This window comes from Ursus arctos, unplaced genomic scaffold, assembly GCF_023065955.2.
Source record: "Ursus arctos isolate Adak ecotype North America unplaced genomic scaffold, UrsArc2.0 scaffold_4, whole genome shotgun sequence".
Lineage (NCBI taxonomy): Eukaryota > Metazoa > Chordata > Mammalia > Carnivora > Ursidae > Ursus > Ursus arctos.
The window spans coordinates 5,678,378-5,691,740 of record NW_026623056.1 but is presented as its reverse complement, the minus strand read 5'-3'; the positions used below and the strand labels follow the sequence as shown (position 1 = coordinate 5,691,740).

Here is a 13,363-nt window from a genome sequence, read left to right as displayed (position 1 = left end):
ATAGAAAACGTGAACATACTGATAATCAGCAAAGAAACTGAATCAGTAATCAAAAATCTCCCAACAAACAAGAGTACAGAGCCAGATGGTTTCACAGGTGAATTCTACCAAATTTAAAGAAGAATTAATACCTATTCTTCTCAAACTATTCAAAAAAAAAATAGAAATGGAAGGAAAACTTCCAAATTAATTATATGAGGCAAGCATTACCCTGATGCCAAAACCAGGGAAAGATGCCACTAAAAAAGAGAACTACAGGCCAATATCCCTGATGAACATGGATGCAAAAATTCTCAATAAAATACTAGCAAACCAAATCCAAAGTACATTCAAAGAATCATTCACCACGATCAAGTGAGATTTATTCCAGGGCTCTAAGGGTGGTCCAATATTCACAAATCAATCAACATAATACACCACATTAATAAAAGAAAGGATAAGAAACATATGATCCTTTCATTAGATGCAGAAAAAGCATTTGACAAAGTACAACATCCATTCATGATAAAAAAAAAAAGAGGGAACATAACTCAACATCATAAAACTGGAATTTAAACAAACACATGAAAAGATGCTTATCATCACTTATCATCAAGGAACTGCAAATCAAAATTGCAATGAGATATCACCTCACACCAGTCAGAATGGCTAAAATTAACAACATAAGAAACAACATGTGTTGGCGAAGATGTGGAGAAAGGGGGACCTTCTTACACTGTTGATGGGAATGTAAACTGGTGCAGTCACTCTGGAAAACAGTATGGAGGTTCCTCAAAAAGCTAAAAATAGGACTACCCTACGGTTCAGCAATTGCACTAATAAGTATTTACCCAAAGATACAAAAATACTAATTCCAAAGGACACATGCACCCCGATGTTTATAGCAACATTATCAACAATAGCCAAATTATGGAAAGAGCCCAAATGTCCATTGACTAATGACTGGATAAAGAAGAAATGGAATATATATACAATGGAATATTACTCATTCTTAGAAAAGAATGAACTCTTGCCATTTCCAACAACATGGATGGAGCTAGAGAGTATTATGCCAAGCTAAATAAGTCAGAGAAAGACAAACACCATATGATCTCACTCATATGTGGAATTTAAGAAACAAAAGATCATTGAGGAAAAAAAGAGAGAAAGGCAAACCAAGAAACTTAACTCTAGAGAACAAACTGATGATTATCAGAGGAGAGGTGGGTGGAGGGATGGGTGAAACAGGTGACAGGGATTAAGGAGGGCACTTGTGATGAGCACTGGGTGTTGTATGGAATTGTTGAATCACTGAGTTGTACACTTGAAACTAATATTACACTGTGTGTTAACTGACTGGAATTTAAGATTCTCTCTCTTGTTTAATCCATTTATTTGTTTTTATCTCCACACCCTATTCATTTTCTCCTCCCTGCCATAGGTCAGCATTTTAATGTATTTTTGTATATCTTTTATATTTAAATATTTTCTTGAAAAATGTGTATTGTTATTTGAGGAATTTTTATTTGCATGGGTGAGATTTCTGACAAAGCACTATTTTTAAATCCGGCTCTGTTGATGTATCTAGGTTTAATCTCTTGAGTTTAATCATGGTGTTTAATGTTATGTTATCACCACACTTAACCCATTACTTTTCCAAAGATTGACACTCAGGTTACTTCCAGCTACACATCACCCCACATGTGCTGCCGTGAAAAATCTTCATACTATAGGACTGCTTGAGTGAGCTCACAACATGGCAACTGGCTTCCCTGAGAGTGAATGGTCCAAGAAAGGGCAAAGTAGAAGCCACATGTCTCTTATGACCTTGCCTTGGAAATCATAAAGAGTCATCACAGCAATATTTTATCGATTACACCAGTCAGCCCTATTCAGTGTAGGAGAAGAGTATTCACAGCATGAACACCGGGAGGCAGGTGTTACTGGGGTCATCTTGGCTGCTAGCTACCACACACATTGGCCATTACACTTCTGTGGGGTTTTTTGTTTGTTTGTTTTTTATTTTTTTGCCCCAGATTTCTTGTTTTCCTAGTAGATATTTGGTTATTGTTCTATTCTTTAAAAAAAAAAAAAGATGTATTTATTTTTTTGAGAGAGAGCCCCTGAGCGAGTTGGCGGGAGGGGCAGAGGAAGAGAATCTTTCAAGCAGACTACACAGCCCTACACAGGGCTCCATGTGGGGCTCCATCCCACAACCCATGAGATCGCAACCTGAGCTGAAACCAAGAGTCAGATGCTTAACAAACTGAGCCAGCCAGGCGCCCCCAGTTATTGCTCTGTTCTTTTCATGAGTTGATTATTTGGAGATAAGTCTGCAGTCTAGAAGATGTACATTACCTTCCTGTGCTTGAAAAAATTTCGAAGCCTTTTGTCTTCATATTCACACTGAGTTCTAGTGTAAGAATTGTTAAATGGTCGTCAAAGGCTGTCATGATAGAGTTCTATCATGATACATTTCCAACACCTGGAAAAGCAGCCCGTTGTATTCAGGAACCTGAATTCCAATTAAGCCAGGGTACTTCTTGTTCACTTAAGCCAACCTCAACTCTTCTTCCTATTGTTATAAGTAGTGGGATCTGTTTCATGTGATTTCATTTTTAAAATGTACTTGCACGTAACATATTAGTAAGATATCTTGTCTTTTTAGAAGTTAAGAGAAGTTTAGAAGAGAGAAGCATCCTCTTTGACACTTTTATTGGCCAGAGAAAGCTACAACAAATGCAGTGGTTTCTGAAAGGGATGTTTTATTACAAACAAAATGGCCATTGTAACAGCTCTGAAATGATACTCCATGAAAAGCTTAAGTGATAAGTATTCTTTTTGTTTCTGCTACTCTGGCCTTTGTGTTTTTTACACAGGAAGACACAGATGCACATCAGACGAAATATTAATGATCATAAATAATAGCAATACAATAGGGAACCAAAAATTCAGTTTTCATTAGGAAAAAATAAAAGTGTGTCAATTCATCCCTGCCATTTTTTATTTATTGAGGCAAAAATGCTGTTCAGCACAAATGCAGCCGTTACTATCCAAAGTGAGCTACAGACGAGCGTGGAGGGTCCAAGGGGAAAGTAAAGTCATTCAGCCTGAGAGTTTCTCCCATCATGTTGGCCAGAGAAATAAATTATTGAACCTTACCTGAGTTTGTATAGTTACCATGATTGAGCGCTTCAACACGGAAGCAAACTTCTTCGACATAAGTTTTCTCTTGACTACTTTTTATTTTGAGGAGCCCAGAGTGTCTGAGAGCCTCAGAGAGCTCTTTGTTCCCGTCTAAAGTAAGCCGCCTACGAGAAACCTACCTCACGTGCGCACCACTCAGCCTGCGTCCAACTTGAGGTAGACACAAGCCAAAGGACCATTCATTTATCTCCTTCACAAATGGCACCAAAATTGGTAAACTTCAAGCAAGACTAAATAGATTGGGGGGGGGGGGGGCTTGTTTGATCTCTCCAGAGATCTGTAGTTAGGAATGAACATTTGGAGGAATTAAAGACAGATAATGTTAATTGAATATCCATTAGAGGCTACGCTTCTGGTTTTCCTGTGGAGGGTAGGACTTGTGGTAAGAATACAGAAGTCAATAAGTGAAAGTGCTGTGCCAGTTGTAAAGGGCTCCACAAACATAAAGCATGTACCCACGGCCAGAAACTGCTTCGGAATTACTTCAGGATTATTGCTTTGGGTTTGGTAATTCCAGAGACCATGCCCCAGACCCAATACGGAGGAGCGGTGTAAAGCCATCAAGTGGTTTGCCCTTCTCCAAAGAGCCGAAAACATTTCCAAGTATGATCCCAGGACAGATGCGCATGGCGGATGAGAGCAGCTGCTAGCTTGTTACAGACCACCCCCCCCCCCAAGTATTTCAAGCTGACCCCATGAGGTTGAAGGAGTACGTCCAGCTAAAGCAGCCTTGTAAACTGCGCCGTGCTTCCTCTCACTCCCCCGTAGCATCAGGCTACAAATCACACCAACTCGAGCCCCGGTTTAAATGCTTCATGGACCTTTCCTGACCTTCTCCATCCCATTTACAAAAATCCTAGTGATCTGCTCGACTCTTGAGTCTTATCCTAAGAGTATTTGGGGAATTTTAAAAACATATACAGTTGTAACTCTGCAGGAAAGCATAAGTCTATTTACTAAAACAGTCCATAGACAAAGGCAGCATTGTTTAATAATTAAGAGAATGGACTCTGGAGTCAAATCCCAGCTCTGTCAATATTTCACGCAGTATCTTTGGGCAAGTAACACAATCATTCTAAACCTCAGTTTCTTTTACTACACAAATATTAATTGAGTGCTTACATTGTGTGAATCCCTGTGCCTTGAGAGTATTATGGGAAACGTGGTAAGAAAATCTATAATCTCTAAACATGGTAAGAAATGAACAATAGGATTATTGAGTGTCTTTGGAATTTATAATACAATAAAAAATCTGGAGGGGATTTTTGAAGATCATAAAAAAAAAACCCAAAACACAACTAATGCCTCATTTTTATATTTTATATATATTTTATCGCTCTCTACCTATCATCTACCAATCCTTTGTTCACACCCACCCAAACCACAGAGATTTTTCATTGTTATTTACTGTTAACTAGGGTCATCCCTTACAGATAGGTAGCTCTTCTAAGACCTTGACCTCTCAATACGTTGACCTCTACTCCAACACTTGTGAAATTCACATTTACTCCACCTTAGTCATTCATCCCCACGATGACTCACAGACATGGTCTGAAGTGATTTTCAGGTTTTTAAACTATGTGTGTTTTGCTAATTATTTATTTATTCATCAAATATTTAACAAGGGTCTACAATGTCATGGGCATTATTCTGAGTCCTGGTGAACAATATAGTCCAGCGCTTGCCCACAGAGGGAAAGGAGACAAGTAGTAAGGAAGAAAAAGAGGAAGAATAAAAGACTTTCAGATGGTAGAAAGTCCAAAAGAAAAATGGTGGCGATGTGGGGTGAATAATGAATTTGTCCGGCTTAGAAGAGAGAGTGTTACGTTAGGATGATTAAGGAAGGTCTCTCTAAGGAAGTGGCATTTCAGGGCGATCTGGGTGGTGAGAGGACTCATCCATGTAGAAGCATAGGTGGAAATGTTTCTGGCAGTAGGGATGGCAGGGGCAAAGTGTGAGGCAGGAATGACTCTGGTGTGTTGAAGGCAGAGCAGTAGGCCAGTGTAGCCGGAAGTGAGTGAGGAGACAGTAGTGAATGACATCGGAGTCACAACAATTGCAGGCCACGTAGAATCTTCAAGTCTTCGTTAGGAGTTTGAATCTTATCCTAAGTGTTAATCCATTGGAGAAGTCTACATGGAGTTGAGGTGGGAGGACTGATACAACCATTTTTAGCGTGTTATTTTGGCTAGTATGGAGGAAAGGAAGGCCTAGAATGGAGCCGACAATGATACTTGTCATACCCAGTGTTTTCTCAGTGGCAGACCCTGCAGGATGGACCAGGATGCAGGTAATTCACGGGGGAGGTAACCCCAGAAAGCACACATGGAGGAGAAGAAAAAGTGAGGCAGGGAAGGGGAAGCACCAATACGAGAGCACTCGTGACAGGCTGCGCTGGGAGCATCAGGCTCCGGACCGCTTCCCAGGGATCATGTGCAACATGACTCTGGTCGCCTGAGAAAGCCCTCAGCAAAGCAGAAGAGATGCCTGCACACTCGAGAAGCTCTGCGTGCGTACAACTGTCCATCACAGCTTTGGGGGAAGTCAGGGGTGGGCTGTGATTGTCAACAGGGCTCGTGTCAGCATGGCTAGGCAGTCCCTGGTTCTTCAAACAAATCCTCAGCCAGATGTGGCCGTGAAGGTGTTGTGGAGATGTGATTAAAGTTCATGATCAGTTGACTTTCAGTATGGGAAATTATCCTGGGTACTCTGGGTGGGCCTGAGTCCACCCGCTGAAAGGCTTCAAGAGCCGAACTGATGCATTCCTGAGGGAGAAGAAATTCTGCCTGCAGAGAGAAGAGTTCATACCCAACGGTTCTAGCCCCCCCTTCCTAATGGCCTGCCCTACAGATTTCAGCCTTGCCTCGCCAGCCCCCACAATTGCATAAGGTAATTCTTTGCAAGAAATCTCTTAATATATAATCTCCTTCTGGTTTTGAATCCTGACTGATGAAAGAAGGAACCGCATTGGTCACTTTAACAGAGAGCATTTACTATAAGGATGGACTAAACTGTCACTGGAGGACTGCAAAGGCCAGATGGTAAAGCTGAAGTACCATAGAGATGGTGTCTGCAGGAAGCAGCTACCACTCCTGAGCAGGAAAAACAAAGGGAAGGTGGGATTTTTAAAACCTAGAAGCTTGAAGAACTTCCTGGGCCTCAGACCTCTGCTGGGGATCGTATCTCTGAGGAGCTGTGATAAGGCTGCTTCCCTCTCTTAGTGTAGATGCAGTAATTTGTTCATTTTTATTTTATTTTATTTTTTTTAGTGGAGATGTTCTGGCGTGGAGGGATTATTGGATCTCTAAAACCTTTACAGAATTGTCTCCTGGATTTTCTCACACCATCTGGCTCACATGTGTCTTACCAAGGCATCCAGAGGACTCACCACTTACTGCTTCCCAAGCCTGGTTAACTTGGTGTGAGCAATACAGACGCTCACGTAAGGAAAGTGCTATTCGCCCAGTAATCCAAAATAGCAAATGGATAATGCTGGCCATATTTTGTCTTTCTGACATTGCCTTGGGAATCTGCAAGCACCTCCTCTTTTCTCTCCTCTAATAAGACCACTTCAGCGTGTGTGAAGCAACTACAGAATACTAAATAAAAAATTTGACCAAAATGAAAAAAAGTGATCTGTATCTATATAATGCGATGTTGCTGAGCCATAAAAAGGATGGAATCTTTCCGTTTGCAACACATGGATGAAGCTAGGGATTATGATACCAAGTAAAATAAGTCAGTAAGAGAGAGACAAATACCATATCGTCTCATTCACATGGGGAATTTTTAAAAAAAGATTTTATTTATTTGACAGACAGAGAGAGAGCACAAGCGGGGGAGCCGCAGGTAGAGGGAGAGAAAGAAGCAGGAATCCCGCTGAGCCAGGAACCTGATGTGGGGCTTGATCCCAGGATCCCGGGATCGGGACCTGAGCTGAAGGCAGATGCTTAACCAACTGAGCCACCCAGGTGCCTCTCATATGTGCAATATAAGAAACCTGACAAATGAGCTAAGGGGAAAAAGAGAGAGAGAGAGAGAGAGAGAGAGAGAGAGAGACAAACCAAGAAATAGACTCTGAACTCTAGAGAACAAGCTGATGGTCACCAGTGGGGAGGTAGGTACAGGGAGGGGTGAAATAGGTGATGGGGATGAAGGAGTGCACCTGCCTGCAGAGAGAAGAGTTCATACCCAACGGTTCTAGCCCCCCTTCCTAATGGCATCACCCCCAGGTGATGTATGCAAGTGCTGAATCACTGTATTGTACACCTAAAACTAATATAACACTGTATGGGAACTAACTGAAATTAAAACCTTAAGAAAAAAAAAAAAAGAAAAGAACGTGTTCACCCACTCAATACTGGAACCGAGTGGCAGGGGCTGCGTGGATCAGACCCAGGAGAACAGCCGTGGCTGGCAGGGCAGCCTGACTGGGAGCCCTGCTTTGAGAGGCTCCAGAGAGCCACAGGTAGCCACCGCGGTCTTTATGTTTTGTTTGTTTGGTTTTGGTTTTGGTTTCTGGAGGTTTTTTAGGTGTGAAATGAAAAATACAGTGAAGGGGCGCCTGGGTGGCACAGTCGTTAAGCGTCAGCCTTTGGCTCAGGGCGTGATCCCAGCATTCTGGGATCGAACCCCACATCAGGCTCCTCCGCTATGAGCCTGCTTCTTCCTCTCCCACTCCCCCTGCTTGTGTTCTCTCTCTGGCTGTCTGTCTCTCTCTCTGTCAAATAAATAAAAATTTTTAAAAATTTTTAAAAAGAAAAAAGAAAAATACAGTGAAGTGCAGGAAACACACAAGTATTAGAGTGATGCTTGATAAATATTTACAAGTGTACGTGAAACCAAAACCTAGCTCATGATACGGAACATTTCCAGCACCCCAGCAGGTGCCCTTTCCCCCGTAACACTCCCCACTCAACCCCCCACTCAGAACTGTACTGACTTCTATCACTGTTGATTAGTTTTTCTGTCCTTGAACTTCTTGTAACTTGTTGGGCTTTTGCTTGACGTGGTACCTGTGAGATTCATCCGTACTGTAGTGTGCAGCGGAAGTCCATTATTTTTTTATTGCTCTGCAGTTTTCCACTGTAAAAATAAACCGTCCTTTATCCATCAGTTAATGGATTTTTGGGTTGTTTACATCTTGGAGCTATTATTAATAAAACTTCTATGAACATTCTTGTATTTGAACAGGTATGTGATCGGATGGTGGTTGGCATTCCAGGCATCCCCGATCCTCTGGCTGAGCAGCAGAGCAACACGGGGGCTGAAGGTAAGCAGGTGCGTGGGAACCATCCACCATGGCCTCAGGTGCATGGGGACGTGGAGCAAGGGGGTCTGGGAGGGGACGTCGACAGTGTTGCTGTACTGCTCCCTAGGGGTATTTTGAGGTTTAAGTGGGATAATGTATCCAGAGCACATAGAAATAGGGATTACTTAATAAAAGGTGGTTGTTTTTATTATTATACTAAACTTATAACCTGGGACGTGTAAAGCAGCGGGCCTTGGGTAGGTAGAGTAATTATTTAGGAAGAGTCTTCCAAACTTATAGCACATCTGCTACCCTTCTCTCGTGCTGTGAAACCTTCATACTCTAAAGACAGTCCACACACCAGCAGCTTCAGCATCAACTAGGAAGATGCTAGAAATGCGGGATCTTGGTCCCCACTGATCAGGATCTGCATTTTAACAAATGAGTGATTTTATGGACCCTGTGTTTTGATGAGCACAAGGTAGCACATTGGAATCACATGGAAAGCTTTAAAACTTACATATTTAAAATTCAGTGAACGAGTGAACTCTTTTTGTCATAGAATGCCTTTTCACATATCATGAAATACACCTTAAGAAATGGTGATTTTTGCTTAAATCAAATTTAAGAAATATGTATTTCAAAAAGAAGATTAGAATTAAAGAGCAAAATGTAAGTAGAGCTATCTCTGGGTGGTGGTCTTATGTCTGCTTTTCCTTTTCTTCTTTATGCTCTTTTTTCTTTCCAAAGTTTTTATAACACTTTCAAATTTAGAGGATTTGGTAATTGCGTTTCGATGATAGAAATATTTTTCAGAGCTGCATGTGACGTATTTAAGAATGAAGTACTGGAGCACCTGGGTGGCTCAGTAGGTTAAGTGTCCAACTCTCAATTTCAGGTCAGGCCATGATCTCAGGGTCGTGAGACAGAGCCCCATGTGGGGTTTAACACTGGGCATGTAGTCTGCTTGGGATTCCCTGTCTCCCTCTCCCTCTGCCCTCCCCACCCCACCACATGGGCATGTGCACATGCACTCTCTCTCTCTCAAAAAAAAAAAAAAAAGAATGAGGTATCATTGTATACTTTCAAAAGATACAGTAAAATACATGAATTTATAGAAAAAGATCGAATAAATATAGCAGAATGTAAGCAATTGTTGAACCCAGGTGGAGAGTATGTGAGGACGAATGCTTTTTCAACTTTTCATACATTTGAAAGCTTTCATAATAAAAAGTTGGGGAGGGGTGCCTGGGTGGCTCGATCAGTTAAGTTCCTGCCTTCAGCTCAGGTCATGATCCCAATGTCCTGGGATCGAGTCCCGCATTGGGCTCCCTGCTCAGCAGGGAGCCTGCTTCTCCTTCTCCTTCTGCCCCCTCCTCGCGCTCTCACTCTCTCAATCTCTCTCCAAATAAATAAATAAAATCTTTTTTTAAAAGTTTGTGAGATAAAAAGTAAAAGATTCATTTTGGAATAACATGACCATTACGTAAAATGTTTATAAGTACATATCTAAGAACCTATCCCACAGAAAAATTATATGAAGACTCACACAGAATAGTGGTTCCCTTTGGGAATGAAACTGAGATCGGGGGCTATCATAGAAAAGATTTTAACTTTGTCTTTAATGTATCAAATTTTTCAAGAGTGCCTTTGTGTATTACATTTATAAGAAACAGATTTTCTTGGGCAAATAGTGTTCCAGATATATGGTGTCAGAACCAGGCAAGTCCACACCGTACTATCTTCAGAGTAACACCTCAACTCTAGGATTCCATTAGGTCTTGTGTGCCAACACTTAAGAGAAATACAGCTAAGTCTGTTGCATGATCCAATGGATGACCAATCGTGCTTTAGGCTAAAAAGAATAAAATCCTATTGTCAGAATATTGGAGCCTTCAGCCATGCAAGAGGCCATAGTCTTTTTTCTGAGCTCAAGGAACAGGCATGCCTTCTTGTGGGCCTGTTTGCTAACACATGCTTTTATGCATGGAAGCATTCCATCCGAGATTCCTTTAGCTGTAGCATACTACCCAGTAGAAAGGTTGTGAGGAAATCTGCGGCTCTCACAAACTCCATCACAGGAAGCTCGCAACACCCACCTCCACAGAACCTTCATGAAAGACCAAATTGGTTTAAGGTAATACATCACCTAATTTTAATTAATGTTTAAAAAAATTATTATTGGGTCCAGGTAATAACTGAAAAGGAAGAAGAGCACCATGCTTCTTTCTCCTGCTTTCTCCTCTCATCCACTTTCTCGACTCCTTCATTTATTCAGGATGTAGGTGAAATCTCAAAGTTTTTGTTATTTTTGCTCATAATTTCTCATTTAAAATTCTGTGCTTTCATTCTTTTCAGCCTAGGATGCAGATATTTCAATGGCCTTTATGACAGCAGTTATTAGGAATTTGGGTATTGGCATAAAAGATTCTTGTCTATGCTGGAATTTATCCAGTTTGAGAAACAGAGCTAAGGAAAAGGCTAACAAAGGCTTTTCCAGGGGTGATCATGATGTGAAATGTGCACCAAGGTGTTATGATTTCAAATTATAAATTACTGCTCAAGCCTCTTATGGTTTACTTTTTCTAAGTCAAACTAAAGCCATTTCCAAATCTGCACCTGCCAATGTACTGAGAGGTCCAACGTCAGTTGTTACTAAGAAGGTCCCTCCCTGTACCGAGGGCCATTTATGAAGCCCATAAAGCTCAGACCATCCAGAAAACTTGGGGACAGGCCTCTCTTCTTGAGGACTTTGTAGCTGCTATTGCTATGTGGGCTGTATAGCCTTCCTGTTCCACTAGAGAGGGGTAATTATTGGCCCTTCTTCCACACCTGAACAAGAGGATTTTCAATTGTATCTCCCAATGCTATTGTTACAGTAATGACCCCTAATGAATCCCATCTTCCTCTATTCATGCCCTTGTATAATTCCCTCCCACACTGACTCAAGCTTTTGCCAGATGACTTGCTTTGGCCAATGGGATATTAGAAAACATGCTGCAAGCCGGAAAATAACTTGCACACCAGGGCTTGTTCTCTCTGGCTACTGGCGGACTGCCACATGAAGAAGCCCAGGTCATTCTACTGGAGGATGAGACCACATGGAGCCAAGCCAAGCTGTCCCAGCTGAGACCTCCTAGATTAATTTGCTCCCAGCCAATCTGCCAGTGTCTGTAATCAGATTAGTGACCTCAGGTGTAACAGCAGAACTGTCCGGCAAGGGGCAGCTGGGTGGCACAGTCAGTTAAGCATCCAACTCTTCATTTCACCTCAGGTCATGATCTCAGGGTAGTGGGATCGAGCCCCACATCAGGCTCCATACTCAGCAGGAAGTCTGCTGGAGATTCTCTCTCTTTCTATGCCCTTCCCACTCTCCGTCCCTCTCTCTCTCTCTCTCTCCCTCTCCAAAATCAATCAATCAATCAATCTAAAAAAAAAAAAAAAAAAAGAAAGAAAGAAAGAAAGAAAGAAAGAAAGAAAGAAAGAAAGAAAGAACGAACTGCCCAGATAAACCCAGCCCAAATTACTGGCACATGGAATCATGAGGAAATATCATTTTTAAAAAAAAGTTTTTTAAGCCACTATGTTTTGAGATGAAGTGTATGACAATGGTTTGTAGGATGGCCCCCGTGATTCCAAATCTCAGGTGTTCACATCCTGCACAATCCCTTCCCCTTAAGTGTGGACGGGACCTGTGACTTGCTTCTAGCCAATAGAATATGGCAAAGGTGAAGCGATTCTTCAGGCATAAATAAAGTCTGGTGATTCTGAGTTAGTCAAAAGAGAGATTATCCTGGGTGACCCTGATTTAATCAAGTGAAAGGCCTAAGAGAGGAACTGGGTCCTCTCTGAGGCCAGTGACTCTTTCTCTGTTATTAAAGAAGCAAGTCATCAGGAGTGCTATTGCAAGGAAATGAATTCTGCCAACAACCTGAATGAATTTGGAAGCATATTTTTCCCCAGGCAAGCCTTTATATGAAAATGCAGCCCAGCTGACACCTTGCTTATAGCCTTGTGCAGCCCTGAGCAGAGGACCAACTGAGCCATCCCCACACTCCTAACCCAGAGAACTGTGAGAAAATAAATGTGTGCTGATTGAAGCCACTGAATTTGTAGTGATTTGTCATGTAGCCATAGAAAACTAATACAGTTTGTTACTTGGCAATATATACCCTATATAGCCACTTTACCAGGTTTTCTCTTCCTTTGCATCCATATGCCAACCCTTTAAAGACTCTGTCATCTTCTAGGGCATAAACCCAGTGACTGGCCCAGTATTACTACTGAAAGCCTTTTCTCCTGGGAAATCCCTCAATCTAACACGAACTGGATGGGTTGTCACCCCAGTAGCATGGTAGGTCACCACACGCGCAGATAGCCACCTACGTCTCTCCTCTCTTCAAGAGCAGCTAAAGCTCTTCTTCTTAGGTTCATGCCTCGTCTCCTCTTTAGCTTCTATCTTCAGCCCTCAGTGAGACATTGACTTAATCCCCCTCAAGGAGGCAGAAAGCTGTTATCTCCTGGCAGGAAAATAAAGTGGTGGAGGCATGCAGGCGTGGGTTCAGACATTTTGAAGTACAAAAATTCCTGGTTTGCAGTGGAAGAAAGACCTTTCTCTAGTGAGTTCTAAATGGCCAAAAAGCTGGAACATACTAGGTGATTTTTTTGGGGGGGAGGGTCTTATTCAGACAGAGATAGGAATTCAGGAAAGAAAGCCAGAATGAGGGAAGGGCTCTCACTGCTACTCATGACTGGTAGGCCCAGACCAGTACCAATTCTCCCATCTCATCCTCACTGAGCCGGGCTCCAAACTAGCCCAGAGCTATAGCCAGGCAAAGCCAATAGGACCTACCCAGCCCCCCAGCCATGTAGTGGGGCCCAGAGCATCTCTTCAGGCCTTGATCCTACCTGCTGTTCCAGTGTGTT

At 42.1% G+C, this 13,363-nt stretch overlaps 1 protein-coding gene across 6 annotated transcripts in view; it reads left to right on the top strand.

The window, feature by feature from the left end:
• TNIK (TRAF2 and NCK interacting kinase) overlaps positions 1-13,363 on the top strand; it is a 475,440-nt gene that overhangs the window by 3,869 nt on the left and 458,208 nt on the right. For all 6 annotated transcript variants that reach the window (XM_057306485.1, XM_057306490.1, XM_057306488.1 and 3 more), the window contains exon 2: positions 8,380-8,466. In XM_057306485.1, the coding sequence (XP_057162468.1) occupies positions 8,380-8,466 (87 nt within the window). The remainder of the gene's footprint in view (positions 1-8,379; positions 8,467-13,363) is intronic.